We start from the raw sequence: 26,076 nt of genomic DNA on the forward strand, positions 1-26,076 counted from the left end.
GTACCATAGTGTATATACATGGGAGATATAGAATATACCATAGTGTATATACATGGGAGATATAGTACCATAGTGTATATACATGGGAGATATAGTACCATAGTGTATATACATGGGAGATATAGTACCATAGTGTATATACATGGGAGATATAGAATATACCATAGTGTATATACATGGGAGATATAGAATATACCATAGTGTATATACATGGGAGATATAGAATATACCATAGTGTATATACATGGGAGATATAGAATATACCATAGTGTATATACATGGGAGATATAGTATATACCATAGTGTATATACATGGGAGATATAGAATATACCATAGTGTATATACATGGGAGATATAGTACCATAGTGTATATACATGGGAGATATAGAATATACCACAGTGTATATACATGGGAGATATAGAATATACCATAGTGTATATACATGGGAGATATAGAATATACCATAGTGTATATACATGGGAGATATAGTACCATAGTGTATATACATGGGAGATATAGTACCATAGTGTATATACATGGGAGATATAGAATATACCATAGTGTATATACATGGGAGATATAGAATATACCATAGTGTATATACATGGGAGATATAGAATATACTATAGTGTATATACATGGGAGATATAGTATATACCATAGTGTATATACATGGGAGATATAGAATATACCATAGTGTATATACATGGGAGATATAGTACCATAGTGTATATACATGGGAGATATAGAATATACCACAGTGTATATACATGGGAGATATAGAATATACCATAGTGTATATACATGGGAGATATAGAATATACCATAGTGTATATACATGGGAGATATAGTACCATAGTGTATATACATGGGAGATATAGTACCATAGTGTATATACATGGGAGATATAGAATATACCATAGTGTATATACATGGGAGATATAGAATATACCATAGTGTATATACATGGGAGATATAGAATATACCATAGTGTATATACATGGGAGATATAGTATATACCATAGTGTATATACATGGGAGATATAGAATATACCATAGTGTATATACATGGGAGATATAGAATATACCATAGTGTATATACATGGGAGATATAGAATATACCACAGTGTATATACATGGGAGATATAGAATATACCATAGTGTATATACATGGGAGATATAGAATACTAGATTGTGGCCCGATTCTAATGCATCGGGTATTCTAGAATATGCATGTCCCCGTAGTATATGGACAATGATGATTCCAGAATTTGCGGCAGACTGTGCTCGTCACTGATTGGTCGAGGCAACCTTTATGACATCATCGTTGCCATGGCAACCATTATGACATCTACGTCGATACTGTGCCCGTCGCTGATTGGCTGAGGCAACCTTTATGACATCATCATCGCCATGCTGTGCCCGTCGCTGATTGGTCGAGGCCTGGCGGCCTCGACCAATCAGAGACGCGGGATTTCCAGGACAGACAGACAGACAGAAAGACAGACAGACAGACAGACGGAAAAACCCTTAGACTATTATATATATAGATACCATAGTGTATATACATGGGAGATATAGTACCATAGTGTATATACATGGGAGATATAGTACCATAGTGTATATACATGGGAGATATAGTACCATAGTGTATATACATGGGAGATATAGAATATACCATAGTGTATATACATGGGAGATATAGAATATACCATAGTGTATATACATGGGAGATATAGAATATACCATAGTGTATATACATGGGAGATATAGAATATACCATAGTGTATATACATGGGAGATATAGTACCATAGTGTATATACATGGGAGATATAGTACCATAGTGTATATACATGGGAGATATAGTACCACAGTGTATATACATGGGAGATATAGTACCATATGTATATACATGGGAGATATAGAATATACCACAGTGTATATACATGGGAGATATAGTACCATAGTGTATATACATGGGAAATATAGTACCACAGTGTATATACATGGGAGCTATAGTACCACAGTGTATATACATGGGAGATGTAGAATATACCACAGTGTATATACATGGGAGATATAGAATATACCATAGTGTATATACATGGGAGATATAGTACCATAGTGTATATACATGGGAGATATCGTACCATAGTGTATATACATGGGAGATATAGAATATAGTACCATATGTATATACATGGGAGATATAGTACCATAGTGTATATACATGGGAGCTATAGTACCACAGTGTATATACACGGGAGATATAGCAGTGTTTTCTGTGGATGCTGAAATAAAATTCCTTGGAAGGTTCAATAAGCAAATGACCTTCAGTTCTTTGTTCGCAGTCCTCCATGTCTCTATGTGGTAACGCTTAATGGTTAAACATTGATTGGGATTTTCTCATACCCTGGGAAAGTTGCCTCCGTTCTGTCTCCTGGGAGGGTCGTGTTGCACTTTGTCCAGCATAAGATATAAAGAGAAGACGGCCACACAAAAGATGGCCGCTCCACACACAGTCACCTGCTTCTTCAGTTTCATCCCTGGGAGCTGTAAGAACAGACCTGAAAGAAGATCACACAAACCACATCCTTACAGATCTGATTTATATAATAGTTTGCAGAAGATTTGCATATATACATTTTTTTCATTCAGCATTCCAAAAAGACAACCAATATAGGATTATATACAGTCATTACATTCTACACCCCAAGCCATTTATCAACTTGCTTAGATTTTAATGAGCACACAGCAAGTTGATCCCTTTATGACCCCAGAGTGATGCTCCAGCAGCAAGAACTCGCGTAGTAAAGTTCTGTATATATGTGTGTGTCGGTGCATTGGGACGTGACGATGCCCGTAAAGCTCTCCAGCCTCACGCTGTATTCCCTGCCATGTACTGGAGTCGATGACCTGTCAGTCAACCAGAGGACGTGCGCTAGGCTGTGCATACAGCACGAGGCTGACAAGCTGTAAGTGCATCGTCATGCCTCTATGCACTTCCTGAAAAAAATAAACAGAACTTCAAAATGTGATTTATTTCTTCATGGTAGAGCTTTGGGGTCATAAAGTGATCAACTTACTTATCATTAAAGGGTTATAAAGTCATATAAATGGTTTGGGGGCATAGACGTTTCTGACAGGTTCCCTTTAACATTCTATCGGATATAAACATATCAATATAAATTTGACTTAAGAAAGCCTCTGCATTACAGCTGTATCATGGGCTCCTGACAACTGCTATGTGAGACTAAGCCTTGGACCTTGAAACTTCTGGTAGCCAGAAAAGTATACCATTATTTACCTTTCAGTATACGCACCCACAATCCGGAATAGCAGCGTTTTGGAGACAGCTCTCCTGCGTTGCGTCCAAAACGCTGCGTTCTAGGTTACAAGCACAGTAGATGGGACTAATAGAAATCCCATTCCCACCGCGCTTCTATTTGACGCTGCATAAAATCACCCGCTGTGTGGGTTTACGAGTTGCAGCATGCCAATTATTTGCAGTGGAGAAGACAGTCTTCTCTGCGTAGTCTCACCCATAACCATTCAATAGATGCGGTCAATCCGCATGGCTCAATGAACACATGCGGATTTACCTGCGTGATTGGAATGCAGTATTTTGTATGCAGCATAGGTATGTTGCACCCAAAACGCTGCTATCACCGGATAGTGGGCACATAGCCTAAAGCTGTGTGAAGAGAAGCAATGCGTTTGGAGCTTTGTGTTCGAAAATAAAGAGTCACGGAACTCAAGTAAAGCACCAATCCATCATTGAAGTGGTATCGATAATGTAAGCTCCCTGCCCCTAGTAATACACTTGACAGTCGCCATCTTCTGCTCCTCCCTAGGCAGCTCCGCACCCAATCCGACAACTTCTGACTGTCCGGAAGTCAGATGTAATAGTCACATGCTCTCAATATACGTCTATGAGAGCCTGGTTCTGGCCCTGTTCCGGCTAGTATGGACTTACACTGAGTTGTGAATTCTGGATTGCCCACCAAATATTGGAGTGGTCCGGCAGGTCACAAACTTCAGAAAACAATCGACGCGGTGCCCATAACAGATGAAGACAGAAGGCAAGTATAATGCTGGGGGCAGGGAACTTAGATTAGTGCCACCACTCTGGGGGTGAAATTAAAAATAATGCTGGAATAGTGCTTTAAGAAGCATTAATAAATATTAAAATAAATAATATTGGAGTTACCATTCAGATATATTTAGCTCTTTTTCACAAAAATGTATGAGGTTAGAGAATTTATTTTAAATCATGTACATTATGCTGTCAAAAATGTATGTAAGGTGCTATTTTCAGCGCACCCAAAGCAATCTGAGCCGTCTTTGAAAATAGGATTTTCTGTAAGACATAATTGCTTGTAATACAGAACCCACATGTGCCAGATCAATTTACTCATTTGTCCAGAGCTTCCACTTTGTCATTAACCCCTTCATGACCCAGCCTATATTGACCTTAATGACCTGGCCATTTTTTACAATTCTGACCAGTGTCCCTTTATGAGGTAATAACTCAAGAACGCTCAACGGATCCTAAAGATTCTGAGACTGTTTTTTCGTGACACATTGAGCTTCATTTTAGTGGTAAATTTAGGTCGATAAGTTTTGCTCTTATTTGTGAAAAAAACGTAAATTTTGAAAATGTCAGAATAAAGATTAAAAATTTGAAAATTCCGTTAAACCAGAGAGTTATGTGACACAAAATAGTTAATAAATAACATTACCCACATGTCTACTTTACATCAGCACAATTTTGGAAACAATTTTTTTTTTGCTAGGAAGTTATAAGGGTTAAAATTTGACAAGCGATTTCTCATTTTTACAACAAAATTTACAAAACCATTTTTTTAGGGACCACCTCACATTTGAAGTTCGAGGGGTCTATATGGCTGAAAATACCCAAAAGTGGCACCATTCTAAAAACTGCACCCCTCAAGGTACTCAAAACCACATTTAAGAAGTTTATTAACCCTTCAGGTGTTTCACAGCAGCAGAAGCAACATGGAATAAAAAAATGAACATTTAACTTTTTAGTCACAAAAATTAACTTTTAGCAACAATTTTTTTATTTTCCCAAGGGTAATAGGAGAAACTGGACACCGAAAGTTGTGGAACAATTTGTCCTGAGTACGCCGATACCCCATTTGTGGGGGGAATCACTGTTTGGGCACACGACAGGGCTCGGAAGGGAAGGAGTACCATTTGACTTTTTGAATAAAAAATTGGCTCCAATGTTTAGCGGACACCATGTCGCGTTTGGAGAGCTCCTGTGTGCTTAAAGATTGGAGCTCCCCCACATGTGACCCCATTTTGTAAACTAGACCCCCCAAGGAACGTATCTAGATGCATAGTGAGCACTTTCAACCCTCATGTGCTTCACAAATTGATCCGTAAAAATGAAAAAGTACATTATTTTTAGCCTCAATTTTTTCGTTTTCACATGGGCAACAGGATAAAATGGATCCTAAAATTTGTTGGGCAATTTCTCCTGAGTACACCGATACCTCACATGTGGGGGTATACCGCTGTTTGGGCACATGGCAAGGCTCGGAAGGGAAGGAGCGCCATTTGAGCATCAAGGAATTTATCTAGATGTGTGGTGAGCACTTTAAACCCCCAAGTGCTTCACAGAAGTTTATAACGCAGAGCCGTGAAAATAAAAAAATCTTTTTTCTTTCCTCAAAAATTATTTTTTAGCCCGCAATTTTTTATTTTCACAAGGGTAACAGGAGAAATTGGACCCCAAAAGTTGTTGTCCAGTTTGTCCTGAGTATGCTGATACCTTATATGTGGGGGTAAACCACTGTTTGGGCGCATGGCAGAGCTCGGAAGGGAGTAGTGATGTTTTGGAATGCAGACATGTTACATTTGCAGAGCCCTGATGTGCCTAAACAGTAGAAACCCCCCACAAGTGACCCCATTTTGGAAACTAGACCCCCCATGGAACTTATCTAGATGCTTGCTGAACACTTTGAACCCCTAAGTGCGTCACGGAATTTTATAAGGCAGAGCCGTGAAAATAAAAAATCATTTTTCCCACAAAAATAATTTTTTAGTCCCCATTTCTTTATTTTCGCAAGGGTAACAGGAGAAATTAGACCCCCAAAGTTGTTGTGCAATTTTTCCTGAGTACGCTTATGCCCCATATGTTTGGGTAAACAACTGTTTGGGTGCACATCAGGGCTCGGAAGGGAGGGAGCACCATTTGACTTTTTAAAGGCAAGATCGGCTGGAATCAATGGTGGCGCCATGTCACGTTTGGAGACCCCCTGATGTGCCTAAACAGTTGAAACCCCTCAATTCTAACTCCAACACTAACCCCAACACACCCCTAATCCTAATCCAAACTCTAACCATAACCGTAATCACAACCCTAACCCCACACACCCCTAACCACAACCCTAACCACAACACACCCCTAACCCTAATCCCAACCCTAACCCTAACCACAAGCCTAACCCTAACCCCAACACACCCCTATCCCTAATCTTAACCCTAACCCTAATTCCAACCCTAACTCTAGTTCCAACCCTAACCCTAAGGCTATGTGCCCACGTTGCGGATTCGTGTACGGATTTTTTCTCACCGTTTTTGAAAAATCCGCAGGTAAAACGCACTGCATTTTACTTGTGGATTTACAACGGATTTCCAGTGTTTTTTGTGCGGATTTCACCTGCGGATTCCTATTGAGGAACAGGTGTAAAACTCGGCGGAATCCGCACAAAGAATTGACATGCTGCAGAAAATACAACGCAGCGTTTCCGCACTGTATTTTCCGCACCATGGGCACAGCAGATTTCGTTTTCCATAGGTTTACATGGTACTGTAAACGTGATGGAAAACTGCCACAAATCTGCAGCGGGCAAACCGCACCGTGTGCACAGAGCCTAATTCTAACCCTAACCCTAATTCTAACCCTAACCCTAATTCTAACCCTAATTGCAACCCTAACCCTAATTCTAACCCTAATTGCAACCCTAACCCTAATTCTAACCCTAACCCTAATTGCAACCCTAACCCTAGTGGAAAAATAAAACTAAATATATTTTCTTTATTTCATTATTTTCCCTACCTATGTGGGTGATAAAGGGGGGCTTTATTTACTATTTTTTTTATTTTGATCACTGTGATAGGTTCTATCACAATGATCAAAATGTACCTGGAATGAATCTGCCGGCCAGCAGATTCGGCGGGTGCACTTCGCATGCGCCCACTATTTTGGAAGATGGCGGCGCCCATCGCTGAAGACGGACAGACACTGGGACTCGGGAAGTATGGGGGGGTGGGATCGGACAGGGGGGACGGAGGGGAGGATGGGGGGCAGAGCAGAGGGCAGTGGAGGACAGGATGGAGGGGAAGAAATACTGATGGCGGCGGCAGATCGCGGTCTCCAGCCATGGCCAATGATATTGCAGCATCGGCCATGGCTGGATTGTAATATTTCACCAAGTTTCATAGGTGAAATATTACAAATTGCTTTGATTGGCTGTTTTACTTTCAACAGCCAATCAGAGCGATCATAGCCACGTTGGGGCAAAGCCACCCCCCCTGGGCTAAAGTACCACTCCCCCTGTCCCTGCAGGTCGGGTGAAATTTTAGTTAACCCTTTCACCCGATCTGCAGGAACGCGATCCTGCCATGACGCCACATAGGCATCACAGGTCGGATTGGCACCGACTTTCATGATGCCTACGTGGCATCACAGGTCGGGAAGGGGTTAAAAGAACCTTAGTCCTCGGCATGTGCATGTTCATTAATACTGAACATTCTGCTTCCTTACCCTATATATGCAGGGCCGTATTTAGAGTTTCTGGTGCCCTAGGCACTTTTAGCGCTGCCTCCCCCTTTGGTGAGTATGACACTATCGGCAGTGACTTTGGCAAGAATCGCTGATGTGAAAGTCGCCTTTTGCAGCAGATCGGGCAGTTTTTCTGCATCTGCCGCGTAACGGATCACTTACGGAAATACTGCGTTCAGCCTCATTCATTCCCTATGGGATTTGCGGCACTTGCCATGATCTGGCAAATGCGGTACCGTACCCCCCAACTTTTGAAGAAGGGAAGGAGGTATAACGTTGGCGGCGCGCGTAGTGCGCCGCGGCAATTTTTACACGCCTCTGACCACACCCATTTCACAACTAGTCACACCCATATCCACGTCCCAACCACACCCATTTAGCACTGCTGATCACACTGTTTTATATACAATAATTATAAACAAAAAAAAAATATGGCCACAGTGCTCCATACTGTATAATGGCCACACATGATGCTCCATACTTTATAACGGCCACACATGATGCTCCATACTGTATAACGGCCACACATGATGCTCAATACTGTATAATGGCCACACATGATGCTCCATACTGTATAATGGCCACACACAGTTCTCCATACTGTATAATGGCCACACATGATGCTCAATACTGTATAATTGCCACACATGATGTTCCATAGTGTATAATGGCCACACATGATGCTCCATAATGTATAATGGCCACACAGTGCTCCATACTGTATAATGGCTACTCATAGTGCTCCATACTGTATAATGGCCACACATAGTGCTCCATACTGTATAAGGGCCACACACAGTTCTCCATACTGTATAATGATCCCACATGATGCTCAATACAGTATAATGGCCACACATGATGCTCCATACTGTATAATGACCCCACATGATGCTCAATACTGTATAATGGCCATTGGCCACACATGATGCTCCATACTGTGTAACGGCCACACATGATGCTCCATACTGTATAATGGTCATTGGCCACACATGATGCGCCATATTGTATAACGGCCACACATGATGCTCAATACTGTATAATGGCCACACAGTTCTCCATACTGTATAATGATCCCACATGATCCTTAATACTGTATAATGACCCCCCCTCCTGTATGCATGGCTCATATTCCCCCCCTGTATGCATGGCTCATATTCCCCCTCCTGTATGCATGGCTCATATTCCCCCCCCCCGTATGCATGGCTCATATTCCCCCCCCCCCTGTATGCATGGCTCATATTCCCCCCCCCCGTATGCATGGCTCATATTCCCCCCCCCCTGTATGCATGGCTCATATTCCCCCTCCTGTATGCATGGCTCATATTTTACCCCCCCTGTATGCATGGTTCATATTCCCCCCCGTATGCATGGCTCATATCCCCCCCCCTGTATGCATGGCTCATATTTCCCCCTGTATGCATGGCTCATATTCCCCCCCCGTATGCATGGCTCATATTCCCCCCCCCCCGTATGCATGGCTCATATTCCCCCCCCCCTGTATGCATGGCTCATATTCCCCCTCCTGTATGCATGGCTCATATTTTACCCCCCCCCCTGTATGCATGGTTCATATTCCCCCCGTATGCATGGCTCATATTCCCCCCCCTGTATGCATGGCTCATATTTCCCCATCCTGTATGCATGGCTCATATTCCCCCCCCCCTGTATGCATGGCTCATATTCCCCCTCCTGTATGCATGGCTAATATTCCCCCCCTGTATGCATGGCTCATCTCCCCCCCCGTATGCATGGCTCATATTTCCCCATCCTGTATGCATGGCTCATATTCCCCCCCTGTATGCATGGCTCATATTCCCCCCCCCCCTTGTATGCATGGCTCGTATTTCCCGCCCTGTATGCATGGCTCATATTTCCCCCCCGTATGCATGGCTCATATTTCCCCCTCCTGTATGCATGGCTCATATTTGCCCCCTGTATGCATGGCTCATATTTCCCCCCTCCTGTATGCATGGCTCATATTCCCCCCTGTATGCATGGCTCATATTCCCCCCCCCCCCTGTATGCATGGCTAATATTTCCCCCCCCCTGTATGCATGGCTCATATTCTCCCCCCTGTATGCATGGCTCATATTCTCCCCCCTGTATGCATGGCTCATATCCCCCCCCCCTGTATGCATGGCTCATATTCCCCCCCCCTGTATGCATGGCTCATATTCCCCCCCCTGTATGAATGGCTCATATTTCCCCCCCCCTGTATGCATGGCTCATATTTCCCCCTCCTGTATGCATGACTCATATATCCCCCCCTGTATGCATGGCTCATCTCTCCACCCCACCCCCCGCTCCCATCTTGAATGGCGCAGCTTACCGTCCTTCATCCCCCCTCCCCTGTCCCCCCGTCCCTCATACTTACCTGTTCCTCACCGCGCGGCCGCGCCGACATCCCTCTATCTCTGTCCCGACTCCCGGCGCAGCACCTTCTTCCTGCTTGAGCGGTCATGTGATACCACTCATTAAGGTCATGAATATGCGCAGACCAGGCATCGCTGGAGCAGGGTGAGTATCGTCTTCAAGGAGGGTGGGTGGGAGGCAGGCGGGCAGGCGGCCGGGCGGGGCAAGGGGAGGGGCGGGGTCGGTCGGGAGGTGACCCAGCTTTTATAAAAAAAAACAAAAAAAAAAACAACAAACCTTGCTCAGGTGCTGCCCCCTGCATTGCCCCCGCCCTAGGCACGTGCCCTCACGTGCCTAGTGGCAAATAAGGCCCTGTATATATGTAACATTACGATAAGCATCCCCCATAATAATATACAGCCAGCTTGAAAAATGGGTATGTTTGATATTACATAAATGAAGATAATAAAATCTGGGACAAATTTCTGAACAAATACCGTGGCATGTAAAAGTGTGGACACCCCTGGTAAAAATTTCTGTCATTGTGTGAACAGTTAAGCAAGCTGAAGATGAAATAACTATTGCACTTAAACACACGGGCTGATGACCGGATCATGCAGCTTTATTTGAAAATCCCTATTTATTATAATTGCCAGACCTGAAATAACAAGCACTTTTCACCTATTGTGTCCCCCCCATTACCTTGTAGATTGTAAGCTTGCGAGCAGGGACCTCACCCCTAATGTCACTGTTTAAATTGTCTTAACTTGTACTGAATTTATTGTCTGTACATGTCCTCGCTTAATTGTAAAGTGCTGCGGAATAAAAATTATTATTATTATTATTATTATTATTATTATTATTATTATTATTATTATTAAGAAATGACAGTTAACAGTAACAGTGGAGGTCAAGATAAGGTCTGGAAGACAAAGCTAATTTTCAGTGAGAGCTGCTCGTAGGACAGCTAGAGAGGCAAATCAGAACCCCCAATTGACTGTAAAAGACTAGAACGATTTAGCAGACTCTGGAGTTGTGGACACTGTTATACTGTTCAGAGACACCTGCACAAATACGGCCTTCATGGAAGAGTCATCAGAAGAAAACCTCTCCTGTTGTCAGGACTCTGAACATTTCTTACCTTTTGTGCATTACTGCCCTTTTCCAACATGGCGTCTTTGGTCTCATGTGCACTTGTCTTCCTGCTATAAAACTCCACCCCAGCCTTCAGTCTGTGCTAGATTATTCTGCTTTGCATCCAGCTCCTGATTACTCCCTGGCCTTGCACCTGCACCTGCTCCTGTGAACCTGTGTTGGACATCCTGCCACTCTGCTCTGAGTTCCTGCTGCATACACCAGTGTTCAGTAATCCTCCTTCATCTGCTGCTCGTGTCACTTCCATCTGCATTTGCTGGACATGTAAGCTGTTTTTGCTCTGCAAAACCTGAGACTGTTGGCCAGGCCTCCCTGGTTGAGCTAAGATATGATTTGAACTGCCTTATAAGCATATCTACCTGTGTCTGGACTAGGTCAAGGATCTATTCGTGTCAGGTTTCCTCAAGTATAGCTGTGCTTCATAGACTTTCTGTTTGTTTGCATCTACCTCTGAAGTTTCCTATTGCCTGCTAAGCTGCGTTTATTATTTGCACCAAGTGTTGTGGACTTGAGTTTCTCTCTGAATCTGCTTGAATCACCGTGTGATAATATAAACTTTACCACTTATAAAACTGTGTCCTGTTGTCTTGTTCCACGCAAAGAGTCTCCTGAATTATCCCCTATAATTATTACACCAGTGTCAGCTTAAAATTCAGCATCAGAAGGAAAAGAACACCCACGGTAAAATTTATAGTAGCCTACCTCAAAAGGCAGAAGCTGAAGGCTTTACAATGGCCCTCACAGTCCCCTGATCTGAACATCATTGAAAATCTGTGGCTAGACCTCAAAAGAGCAATGCATGCAAGACCACCCAGGAAACAATTTTACAAGGAAGAATGAATGAAAATCTCTCAAAGCAAGAATTTAAAGACTCTTGGCTGGCTACAAAAGGCGCTTACAAGCTGTGATATTTTCAAAAGGGGGTGCTAACCAAGTTGGGTGTCCAAACTATTGCATAGGTCCATTTTCCTTTTTGTAATTTTTAAAATGTAAAAGATAAAAATAAATAAACTGGGTAAAATAAGTATTTGATACACTGACGATTTTGCACGTTTCCCCACCTACAAAGAATTTAGAGGTCTGTAATTTTTATCGTAGGTAAACTTCAACAGTGAGAAATACAATCTTTTAAAAATCCAGAAAATCACATTGTATGATTTTTAAAAAATGAAATTGCATTTTATTGCATTAAGCATTTGATCACCTACCAACCAGAAATAATTCTGGCTCTCACAGACCTGTTAGTTTTCTTATTACCATAGTCCTAGATGTTAGGGCTTTGAACACTTCAAAAATCATAAATAAACATTATCTATTAAGGGTGAGACAAGACAAGAAGTAATTTCTAGCTGAGTTTAAAAATATCTTTATTAAATAACATTAATTTATGAAAAAAAACACTAAAAAGACAGGACAAATTGGCCTCCAATGGGAAAGGGAAAGAAGCAGCTGTTTGGGTTAAATGGGTATAAAATGAGGAAAAATGGAGGGAATATGCTTAAAATATTACACAGACACTGCTGGAAATATGAAACAGTATTAGGAGCACCAGTGGATAAAAATATTCCAAATTAGGGTAAAAGTATACCTAAATAATGATGTAAAGCAGTGTGGTTGATGCCAGCAATTTTTGCCCGGGGGACAATGGGGGTTGGATCATAAAAGCTGGAAATAATACAATTCCCTTTGAAAAGTTTCCTCCAATATTACCCAAAAATCACATTTGCATACACACTCCATATGGCGGCAAAGTTGCACAAGTATTTAGCATAGATATAAAGTAATTGTTTGTACCTGAAGGGCAATGGTGCAGAGTTCAGAGGGAATGTGGGGCTGCTGTCTTCCCTGCCGTTTCACATAGTGCTTTTTCCAGGGGCGTATTTTCATGGTACTCACCCATAATAGATTATGTTTATTTCTGTTAGTTTTTCTTTAAGAAGCCCTCCTACTCTGCACTGATTACCTGTATTAATTGCACCTGTTTGCATTTGTTACCTGTATAAAAGACATCTGTTCACACACTCAATCACACTCTAACCTTTACTCCATGTCCAAGACCAAAGATCTGTCTAAGGACACCAGGGACAAAATTGTAGACCTGCACAAGGCTGGGACATGCTACAGGAAAATAGGCAAGCAGCTTGGTGAGAAGGCAACAACTGTTGGCACAATTATTAGAAAATGGAAGAAACACAAGCCGATTGTCAGTCTTCCTCTGTCTGGGGCTCCATATAAGATCTCGCTTCGTGGGGTAAGGATGATTCTGAGAAAAGTCAGGAATCAGTCCAGAACTACACAGAAGGACCTGGCCAATGACCTGAAGAGAGCTGGGACCATAGTCTCAAACAGTATCATTAATAACACACTACACCGTCATGCATTAAAATCCTGATGGGCACGCAAGGTCCCCCTGCTAACCCCAGGACATGTCCAGGCCAATTTGAAGTTCACCAATGACCAATTGGATGATACAGAGGAGACATGGGAGAAGGTCATGTGGTCAGATGATAACAAAAAAGAACCTTTTGGCATCAACTTCATTTTCCGTGCTTGGATAAAGAAGGATGAGTATAACCCCAAGTGCATCGTTTCAACCGTGAAGCATGGTGGAGGAAACCTCATACTTTGGGGGTGCTTTTCTACAAAGGGGACAGGATGACTGCACTCTATTGAAGGGAGGATGAATGGGGTCATGTATTGCAAGATTGTGGCCAACAACCTCCTTCCCTCAGTAAGAGCATTCAAGATGGGTCGTGGCCGAGTCTTCCAACATGACAATGACCTGAAACACACAGCCAGGGTAACTAAGGAGTAGCTCCATAAGAAGCATGTCAAGTCAAGGCCCTGGAGTGGCCTAACCAGTCTCCAGAGCTGAGCCCAATAGAAAATCTTTGGCGGATGCTGAAACTCAATGTTGCCCAGCGACACCCCTGAAACCCGAAAATCCCTGCTGCAGTGTGCAAACTTGGTCAAGAACTACAGGAAATGTCTTACCTCTAATTACAAACAAAGGTTTCTGTACAAAATACTAAGCTTTGTTTTCTATTGCATCAAATATTTATTTCATGCAATAAAATGCTAATTACTTATGTAAAAATCATAAAATGTGATTTTCTGGATTTTTTTAAGATTCTGTCTCTCACAGTTGAAGTGAACCTATGATAAAAATTGCAGACCTCTCCATTCTTTGTAGGTGGGAAAACTTGCAAAATCGGCAGTGTATCAAATACTTATTTTCCCCACTATATTTTTTTTTGCAGAAAGAACAAAAGGAAATGTGTCTTTTTTAACTTTAGGCCTTTTAGAGATCAATTCGTCTTCAACTTGATTAACTGTTCACAATAAAAAAACAGTAATTTTGACCAGGGGTGCCAAAACTTTTACATGTCACTGTAGGCATCATGCCCTAAAATCTTCACTGACTGTTCTGCTGTTTCTGAATGGGGTTTCTGTTAAATCACATATACTTGAATAGATTTGCTATAGATGTACAACATATATATCACACCACTCAGGGCCGGCTCCAGGTTTTTTAGGGCCCCGGGCAAAAGAGTCTCAGTGGGCCCCCTCCTTTAACACATACCACGATTCATGATCGCATATAACAAAGCCATTTAGTATATAACACAGCCCACGTAGTATATAACACAGCCACGTAGCATATGACACAGCCATGTAGTGTATAACAGCCCACGTAGTATATAACACAGCCCACGTAGTATATAACACAGCCACGTAGCATATAACACAGCCATGTAGTATATAACAGCCCACGTAGCATATAACACAGCCACGTAGTATATAACACAGCCACATAGCATATAACACAGCCATGTAGTATATAACACAGCCACGTAGCATATAACACAGCCATGTAGTATATAACAGCCCATGTAGCATATAACACAGCCACATAGTATATAGCACAGCCCATGCAGCATATAACAGCCCATATAGTATATAGCACAGCCACATATTATATAACACAGCCCACGTAGTATATAGAACAGCCATGTAGTATATAACAGCCCAAGTAGCATATGACATGGCCCACGTAGTATATAGAACAGCCCATTATAGTTACAAATAAAAAAAAAAACACTCCTCACCTCAACGTGCCCGCGCCGCGCTGCTCCCTGCTCCGGTCTTGGCGGCTGCCGCTGCACTGCCTGACTCACAGCGAGTGCGTGACATCATCGCGCACCCGCAGTGTCAGAGGCAGAGTGGGGAATGATGGGAGAGGGAGCGTCAGGTGACGCTCTCTCCTCCATCATTTGCTTTGAACTTTACTGGCAGAAGCCGGTATAGTTCAATGCAGCGGGGGAGTCGGCGATGGCGGCAGGCGGGCCCCCCTGCCTCACAGGGGCCCCATAGCGGCTGCGTGATGTGCCGCTAGCTGAGGGCCCCTGGGGGAGCGGGGGCCCTAGGCACTGGCAGCTGCCTGCACCTAACGCCGGCCCTGAATGGGCCCCCCTGTCTCGCCAGGGCCCTGGCACTTGCCCAGGTACGCCGGGTGCTGACGCCGGCCCTGACACCACTGGACACCCATCCTGTATGGCCTCATGCTGACTGGATTAATTCTTCTGAACTAGTTGATATCAGAGGGACAGGATGACTATCTATCTAGTATGGGGGCCTCTTTACTCTCCCCAGCTGATGAAGTTGGGGAAGAGGAGGATCCGGCCTGTTAATTGTCACTAAGTATCACTTTATATCTGTACTTGTTCAGATTCTGGCTGAGCACCGGTTCATGCAGCATTACTTGGAATGTCCCATTTATTATAATGATGGCTGACTACAAGAACTTTTTTCCCTTTCCTCATAGATTGTAGCTTGTGAGCAGGACCCTCACTCCTCTTGGTAATGAATTACGGTATGTGATACTGTGCAATGTCTGATATTGTCTGTACAAGTCCCCTCCGAGTTGTAAAGCGCTGTGGAATATGTGGGCGCTATAGAAATAAAACCTATTATTATTATTACCGGTTGATCCTTTTGTTTGGTGGAGATAAGCCGCTGCCAGAAGCTTTCCTCTGTATAGTTAAGAGAGGTAGCTGTCAGCCATACAATCGTTTGGCTTAAAGCGATCTAAAGAGTATAATCAGCTTAAAGAGGTTATCTCAAGTTCTTAAAGGGAGTTTGGCACCCTCAATAGCAGTATTAAACAATCTACACAGTGGTGTAGAAGACTTAGCGCTATAAAATCATACTAGTACTGCACCTGCAAACGAGGGGCTTTCCGTGCACAATTGGCATGGCTGAGGCCTGGACGTTGCATCCCCTCATTTAGCATGTTGGGGCATCCCACGCTTTAGATAGACAGTACTCGCCTTTCAGACAGCGTGATGTGTGCGCATATGCACCGACACTGCTTGAGCCCACAGTGTCAGTGTACGTTCTCCCTAGCTTCTCTTTACGAATGCCACTCGCTATACTTCTGGGTTCTTCGTACATTTTAGCGAAGTCCGCAGAGAGAAGCTTGCCTACAGTATGTGCAGACTCACACGGACACGGTGTGCGCGGTCAAGCTCAGGCGGAGTCAGTGCGCATACATCTAGGCTGAGTTCAAACAGTGCGCGCTCTTGGAAGCAGAGGCGGGGCAAGTTCCCACCGTGCAAAATGATAGGGCGCAATGGTGTACGGAGACTTTGGCCACGCACTAAAGACCCCTTACTTGCATGTGAAATAAAATTATTTTTCTCTTTTTCTCAGGCACTGTAACGCTAACAGGTGCCAGTTTGGTCTTTAGAGTGGCATAGTCCCCTATACGGCTGTATAAATCGTTAAATATTGAAATCAGGGGTGACAAACTTTCATTAAATTGGTAAAATTGCTTGTGAAAACAAAGAACTTTGCAACTTACATCTTATTGCATTCCCAAGAACAGAGGGATTTTCCAATTTATAGTGTACCGTATTTCTCTTTGCCTACGTTACCAGCCATCCTATGGTCTCAGAGTGGTCGGTTGCCATGGTGACAGCCACATTCCACTCAGAGAGAGGATCATAGGCCACATCCAGAGTCCAGAGCTGCTCTTCGGTTTGCTAAATGTAGTGGTAATGTACCAAATTAGCAGACATCTACAAGCCACGCATCATGATTCTGCAAGCCCCATGTGTCTCCCGAGCCACAGATTGGGGATCCCTGCTTTACAGCCTGCTCGTACCACTCTGAAGTAAGCCGAATACGACCAGCCTCACTCTCCATGATTTCTTCCATGTTGCAGATGCAACGCGGCCTATGCTAGCAGCCAGAGACAACTGTCTGAACTGTCAATTTTCGGGAGTGCACCGCCACCAGCAACCAGGAACTTGTGAGGCAGAGTGGTGCGCTCTTGAAGATAACACCTCCTGTAAGGCTACGTTCCCAAGATGAGCTTTTAGTATCTTTTTTATTTATTTCTTTATTAATTAAATTGCATAAGATAAAACAAAAACCTAAGGCACTGCTTTTGGGGCATCTTTGCCATTAAGTATCTTTTACAGTTTACAGTTTTACAGTTCCAACAGAGTGGATGGGATTTATAATTTATAGAATCTCCTGCCCTCTGCGGTTCTTTTTAATACAGCGTAAACTGACCTGCGGTGCGAGTTTTATTCCTGCAGCATGTCAATTTCTCTTGTTGGTACACAAGTTTTCTGAGTGGAATTTCCTCATAGACTTGCATTAGGTGGGCAAATTCCACATGTAAAAACCCACATACTGGGAAGTATTAAAAAAAAGCATTTTTATTTAAAAGGGGTTATCCACTACTTTAGCACTGATAACATATCCTTAGGACAGGTCACCAATGTCTGATCAGTCGAGGTCAGACACCCGGTAACCCTGCTGATCACCTGTTCCCCATGGCCACTATCAGAACACGGCCAGCTCCATGAATGAGCATCACCGGACAGCTGCCGCCGACACCGAGAACCGCTGATAGGTGGAGGTGTGCCGGGTGTCGGACCGGTCACACACTAATAAACTATCCTAAGGATAGGTCATCATTGCTGAAGTAGTGGACAACTTCTTTAAAAGCATGACACACCAAGAAAAGACAAAAACCATAGAGTCAAAAATGCAAACGCACACAAAATCGCAACAAAAATCTCAAGTAACCTACGGTTCTTTTTTTCACAACCATTTCTCTGGTTTGTGTCTCCAATATCCATTTGCATACTGGCCATAACAGATGAACGATTTGTATACAAAGACATGTATGGAAGCATGATATCAACTATGGCAGCAGTATCTCTTGGCATTTCTGTTGGAAAATCAAACTATGTGAAGGAGGACTAAGAATAAAAATATGCTGCAAAAACAAGCAATACAACTGTAGATTAACGCTATATTGTTATTTATTACACTAAAAAAAAGATATGGTAACAAAAAGATACATTAGCACGCTTTTAACTGAGCAGTTATAGTCAATGTACTTAAAGCGTTCCCTGTCATGATCTCAATGGCAAGAGAACATAGCATAAGCATATATAGGAACTAGCTCTTGGAAGATGGGAACTGAGCTGACCATGAACTAAACCTAACGCACAACTAGCAGTGGCCGGGTAGCATGCCTACGTTGATTCTAGATGCCCAGCACCAGCCGGAGGACTAAATAATGCTAGCAGAGGAAAATATCAGTCCTAGCTCACCTCTAGAGAAATACCCCGAAAGGAGACAGAGGCCCCCCACATGTATTGGCGGTGAATTAAGATGAAATAACAAACGTAGTATGAAAATAGGTTTAGCAAATTTGAGGTCCACTTACTACATAGCAGAAGACAGAAAGGACACTTTCATGGTCAGCTGAAAACCCTATCAAAACACCATCCAGAAATTACTTTAAAACTCTGGCATTAACTCATAACACCAGAGTGGCAATTCCTGTTCACAAGAGCTTTCCAGACACAGTAACGAAACTACAGCTGTGAACTGGAACAAAAATGCAAAAACAAACATGGACAAGAGTCCAACTTATCTAGTAGTTGTCTAGGAGCAGGAACAAGCACAGAGAGGCTTCTGATAACATTGTTGACCGGCAAGCAACTAACAGAGCAGCAAGGTTATATAGCGACTCCCACATCTTGATGGGAACAGGTGAACAGAGAAGATGAAGACACAAGTTCAATTCCACCAGTAGCCACCGGGGGAGCCCAGAATCCAAATTCACAACAGTACCCCCCCCTCAAGGAGGGGGCACCGAACCCTCACCAGAACCACCAGGGCGATCAGGATGGGCCCTATGAAAGGCACGAACCAGATCAGAGGCATGAACATCAGATGCATTCACCCAAGAATTATCCTCCTGGCCGTATCCCTTCCACTTGACCAGATACTGGAGTCTCCGTCTGGAAACACGAGAGTCCAAGATTTTCTCCACAACGTACTCCAACTCACCCTCAACCAACACCGGAGCAGGAGGCTCAACGGAAGGCACAACCGGTACCTCATACCTGCGCAATAATGACCGATGAAAAACGTTATGAATAGAAAAGGATGCAGGGAGGTCCAAACGGAAGGAAACAGGGTTAAGAATCTCCAATATCTTATACGGGCCGATGAACCGAGGCTTAAACTTAGGAGAAGAGACCCTCATAGGGACAAAACGAGAAGACAACCACACCAAATCCCCAACACAAAGCCGAGGACCAACACGACGGTGGCGGTTGGCAAAAAGCTGAGTCTTCTCCTGGGACAACCTCAAATTGTCCACCACCTGCCCCCAGATCTGATGCAATCTCTCCACCACAGCATCCACTCCAGGACAATCCGAAGATTCCACCTGACCAGAGGAAAATCGAGGATGAAACCCCGAATTACAGAAAAACGGGGACACCAAAGTGGCAGAGCTGGCCCGATTATTGAGAGCGAACTCCGCCAATGGCAAAAAAGCAACCCAATCATCCTGGTCAGCAGACACAAAACACCTCAGATATGTCTCCAGGGTCTGATTAATCCGCTCGGTCTGGCCATTCGTCTGAGGATGGAAAGCGGACGAAAAAGATAAATCTATGCCCATCCTAGCACAGAATGCCCGCCAAAATCTAGACACGAATTGGGTCCCTCTGTCAGAAACGATATTCTCAGGAATACCATGCAAACGAACAACATTTTGAAAAAACAGAGGAACCAACTCGGAAGAAGAAGGCAACTTGGGCAGAGGAACCAAATGGACCATCTTAGAGAAACGGTCACACACCACCCAGATGACAGACATCTTCTGAGAAACAGGCAGATCTGAAATAAAATCCATCGAGATGTGCGTCCAAGGCCTCTTAGGAATAGGCAAGGGCAACAATAATCCACTAGCCCGAGAACAACAAGGCTTGGCCCGAGCACAAACGTCACAAGACTGCACAAAGCCTCGCACATCTCGTGACAGGGAAGGCCACCAGAAGGACCTTGCCACCAAATCCCTGGTACCAAAAATGCCAGGATGACCTGCCAACGCAGAAGAATGAACCTCAGAGATGACTCTACTGGTCCAATCATCAGGAACAAACAGTTTATCAGGTGGGCAACGATCAGGTCTATCCGCCTGAAACTCCTGCAAGGCCCGCCGCAGGTCTGGAGAAACGGCTGACAATACCACTCCATCCTTAAGGATACCTGTGGGCTCAGAGTTACCAGGCGAGTCAGGCTCAAAACTCCTAGAAAGGGCATCCGCCTTAACATTCTTAGAACCCGGTAGGTATGACACCACAAAATTAAACCGAGAGAAAAATAATGACCAGCGCGCCTGTCTAGGATTCAGGCGCCTGGCGGTCTCAAGATAAATCAAATTTTTGTGGTCAGTCAATACCACCACCTGATGTCTGGCCCCCTCAAGCCAATGGCGCCACTCCTCAAAAGCCCACTTCATGGCCAAAAGCTCCCGATTCCCAACATCATAATTCCGCTCAGCGGGCGAAAATTTACGGGAAAAGAAGGCACAAGGCCTCATCACGGAGCAGTCAGAACTTTTCTGCGACAACACTGCCCCAGCTCCGATCTCAGAAGCGTCGACCTCAACCTGAAAAGGTAGAGCAACATCAGGCTGACGCAACACAGGGGCAGAGGAAAAACGGCGCTTAAGCTCCCGAAAGGCCTCCACAGCATCAGGGGACCAATCAGCAACATCAGCACCCTTCTTAGTCAAATCGGTCAAAGGCTTAGCAATATCCGAAAAACCAGCAATAAATCGACGATAAAAGTTAGCAAAGCCCAAAAATTTCTGAAGACTCTTAAGAGAAGAGGGCTGCGTCCAATCACAAATAGCTTGAACCTTGACAGGATCCATTTCAATGGAAGAGGGGGAAAAAATATATCCCAAAAAGGAAATCCTCTGTACCCCAAAAACACACTTAGAACCCTTCACACACAAAGAATTAGACCGCAAAACCTGAAAAACCCTCCTGACTTGCTGGACATGAGAGTCCCAGTCATCCGAAAAAATCAGAATATCATCCAGATACACAATCATAAATTTATCCAAATAATCGCGAAAAATATCATGCATAAAGGACTGGAAAACTGACGGAGCATTTGAAAGACCAAAAGGCATCACTAAATACTCAAAGTGGCCCTCGGGCGTATTAAATGCGGTTTTCCACTCATCCCCCTGCCTGATTCGCACCAAATTATACGCCCCACGAAGGTCAATCTTAGAGAACCACTTGGCCCCCTTTATGCGAGCAAACAAATCAGTCAGCAACGGCAATGGGTATTGATATTTAACAGTGATTTTATTCAAAAGCCGATAATCAATACATGGTCTCAAAGAGCCGTCTTTTTTTGACACAAAGAAAAAACCGGCTCCTAAGGGAGATGACGACGGACGAATATGTCCCTTCTCCAAGGACTCCTTTATATATTCTCGCATAGCAGCATGTTCAGGCACAGACAGATTAAATAAACGACCCTTTGGGTATTTACTACCCGGGATTAAATCTATGGCACAATCGCACTCTCGGTGCGGAGGTAACGAACCAAGCTTGGATTCTTCAAAGACGTCACGATAGTCAGACAGGAACTCAGGAATTTCAGAGGGAATAGATGATGAAATGGAAACCACAGGTACATCCCCATGAGCCCCCTTACATCCCCAGCTCAACACAGACATAGCTCTCCAGTCGAGGACTGGGTTGTGAGATTGCAGCCAAGGCAATCCTAGCACCAAATCATCATGTAGATTATACAGCACCAGAAAGCGAATAATCTCCTGGTGATCCGGATTAATACGCATAGTTACTTGTGTCCAGTATTGTGGTTTATTATTAGCCAATGGGGTGGAGTCAATCCCCTTCAGAGGAATAGGAGTCTCCAAAGGCTCTAAATCATACCCACAGCGTTTGGCAAAGGACCAATCCATAAGACTCAAAGCGGCGCCAGAGTCGACATAGGCGTCCGTGGTAATAGATGACAAAGAGCAAATCAGGGTCACAGATAGAATAAACTTAGACGGTAAGGTGCAAATGGAAACAGATTTACCAAGCTTTTTAGTGCGCTTAGAGCATGCTGATATAACATGAGTAGAATCACCACAATAGAAACACAACCCATTTTTCCGTCTAAAATTCTGCCGCTCGCTTCGGGACAGAATTCTATCACACTGCATACTCTCTGGCGACTTCTCAGTGGACACCGCCAGATGGTGCACTGGTTTGCGCTCCCGCAAACGCCTATCGATCTGAATAGCCATTGTCATGGACTCATTCAGACCCGCAGGCACAGGGAACCCCACCATAACATCCTTAATGGCATCAGAGAGACCCTCTCTGAAAGTCGCCGCCAGGGCGCACTCATTCCACTGAGTAAGCACAGACCATTTACGGAATCTTTGGCAGTAAATTTCCGCTTCATCTTGCCCCTGAGATAGGGACATCAAAGTTTTTTCTGCCTGAAGCTCCAAATGAGGTTCGTCATAAAGCAACCCCAAGGCCAGAAAAAACGCATCCACATTGAGCAACGCAGGATCCCCTGGTGTCAATGAAAAAGCCCAGTCTTGAGGGTCGCCCCGGAGCAAGGAAATCACAATCCTGACCTGCTGTGCAGGGTCTCCGGCAGAGCGAGATTTCAGGGACAAAAATAATTTGCAATTATTTCGAAAATTCTGAAACCCAGATCTATTCCCCGAGAAAAATTCCGGCAAAGGAACTCTCGGCTCAGATACAGGTGCATGACAAACAAAATCTTGCAAATTTTGTACCTTCGTGGCGAGATTATTCAAACCTGCAGTTACACTCTGAAGATCCATTACAAACAGGTGGACACAGAGCCATTCAAAGATTAGAAGGAGAGAAAAAAAAAAAAAATTTCAGCAGACTACTTATTTCTCTCCTTTCTCAGCCAAGGATTTTAACCCTTTAGTGGGCCGGTCAAACTGTCATGATCTCAATGGCAAGAGAACATAGCATAAGCATATATAGGAACTAGCTCTTGGAAGATGGGAACTGAGCTGACCATGAACTAAACCTAACGCACAACTAGCAGTGGCCGGGTAGCATGCCTACGTTGATTCTAGATGCCCAGCACCAGCCGGAGGACTAAATAATGCTAGCAGAGGAAAATATCAGTCCTAGCTCACCTCTAGAGAAATACCCCGAAAGGAGACAGAGGCCCCCCACATGTATTGGCGGTGAATTAAGATGAAATAACAAACGTAGTATGAAAATAGGTTTAGCAAATTTGAGGTCCACTTACTACATAGCAGAAGACAGAAAGGACACTTTCATGGTCAGCTGAAAACCCTATCAAAACACCATCCAGAAATTACTTTAAAACTCTGGCATTAACTCATAACACCAGAGTGGCAATTCCTGTTCACAAGAGCTTTCCAGACACAGTAACGAAACTACAGCTGTGAACTGGAACAAAAATGCAAAAACAAACATGGACAAGAGTCCAACTTATCTAGTAGTTGTCTAGGAGCAGGAACAAGCACAGAGAGGCTTCTGATAACATTGTTGACCGGCAAGCAACTAACAGAGCAGCAAGGTTATATAGCGACTCCCACATCTTGATGGGAACAGGTGAACAGAGAAGATGAAGACACAAGTTCAATTCCACCAGTAGCCACCGGGGGAGCCCAGAATCCAAATTCACAACAGTTCCCGTTTATGACATACAACATTTTGGGCATGTGCACACAGGGCTGAGTAAGATCGAAAAAAATCCATATCCACTGTCCTGCTAATATACACAGCAAACGTTTTTGCCTGGAAAATCCAAGGCACATAAACAACAGGGGTAAAATTTGTGATTTTTGTCCTCGCTCACTAATTGTGCGGTCTGCAAATAAAATGACGTTTCAAACAAATATATCACCTACAACTGGTGGAAATTACACACATTTTCACACTGTCAGGGAAATAAAAATGTGAGAAAGCATGCACAATCTACCTCCTTTACTTTGATAAAATAAAGCCAAATATTTAAGGCCCAACATATATCTTTAGCTAGGTGCTAGATTTAGTGACGCTATTCTCATAATCATTTATAGCAGTGGCAAAATATGCCCTAAACTCCCCTGAATCTCCAGTACTTAGTGCTGCATGTCTCTGCGCAACAGTAACAGTGACAGGGTTGGGTTATATTCATATCATCCTCACAACTTCTGTTCTGGATGAAAGCCACATCCACCATATGACAGATCACACGGGCACTTATATCCATGTCCATTAGGGCTCTGCAGCTTTGTCAGAAGGAATAGTGATGTATGTATGTCCTACTATTTTTGCAATCAAATCTGATGGAATCCACAAAAGGAACCCCAACAGAATTACATTTTTTTCCATGAGTGTCACAGCTTCTGGCCAGGGGTTGAAACAAAAGAGAGTATACAGATAGGACAGCAGGGAGTTGCAGCTACCGCTTTCTGTGAGGTGAAACATGTTCAAACACAAGCAGGAAGAATCAGCTGTGATCCCATCCTGTCCTGTCTGTATACTCTATTGCTTCCTACCTTACCCAGGAGATGTGGTATGGTCAGACCATGTTCCTGTACGGCAGTGTTCCCCAACTCCGGTCCTCAAGAGCCACCAACAGGTCATGTTTTCAGGATTTCCTTAGTACTGCCCAGGTGATAATTGCATCACCTGTGAAATATTAAGGAAATCCTGAAAACGTGACCTGTTGGTGGCTCTTGAGGACCGGAGTTGGGGAACACTGCGTATGGTCAGACACAGCCATTACACAGTACACAGCAAGGGCACATTTATAAGATTATCTCGGCACAGGTACATTTTCTTTTAACACATCCAATTATGCAACTTAATTTCATTTCAAGATCTATTTATTAAAATGTACTTTGTTCATGGGAAGTGTCCCTTAAAGTGGACCTATCATCAGGCCAAAAGTGGCCAGTTTTTACTCTCGTTTTATTCTCATTGCTCCTCGAGTATTCAGTTTTGTTTTTTTTTTAAATCCACCATACGGTTCCAAAAATATGGGCCTCTGTAGTGCTAATTTTTATAGTCTTTACCAAGGGGGCTATTCCCTGGGACGTGTCTTTAGGCTGTTCTGTGTTATTACACTGGGACCCACGTCGCCTTGTCAAAAACGAGGTGTTAGCTATGGTTACACTATTTAGTGCCATCCACAAATGGCAACTTACAGTCATAGCTGTATACTTCCACAGTGCCAGACAGAATGCTAGCCACAGTGCCTTATACAGAGTAAGTATTAGTGACTTGGCAAACTAGTACCTTGTTTTATTTAACCCCTTCAAGACCTTGCCCTTCTCCATTTTTGCGTTCTCGTTTTTCACTCCCCTCCTTCCCAGAGCCATA

At 43.6% G+C, this 26,076-nt stretch overlaps 1 protein-coding gene across 1 annotated transcript in view; it reads right to left on the reverse strand.

Moving 5' to 3' along the window:
- Positions 1-26,076, reverse strand: part of MAN2A2 (mannosidase alpha class 2A member 2) — a 206,699-nt gene that overhangs the window by 148,837 nt on the left and 31,786 nt on the right. Inside the window, exon 2 of the mRNA XM_077263559.1 lies at positions 2,416-2,570. Coding sequence (XP_077119674.1) covers positions 2,416-2,547 — 132 coding nt within the window. The 5' untranslated portion in view covers positions 2,548-2,570. The remainder of the gene's footprint in view (positions 1-2,415; positions 2,571-26,076) is intronic.

Source organism: Ranitomeya variabilis, chromosome 5 (assembly GCF_051348905.1).
Source record: "Ranitomeya variabilis isolate aRanVar5 chromosome 5, aRanVar5.hap1, whole genome shotgun sequence".
NCBI classification, from domain to species: Eukaryota; Metazoa; Chordata; class Amphibia; order Anura; family Dendrobatidae; genus Ranitomeya; species Ranitomeya variabilis.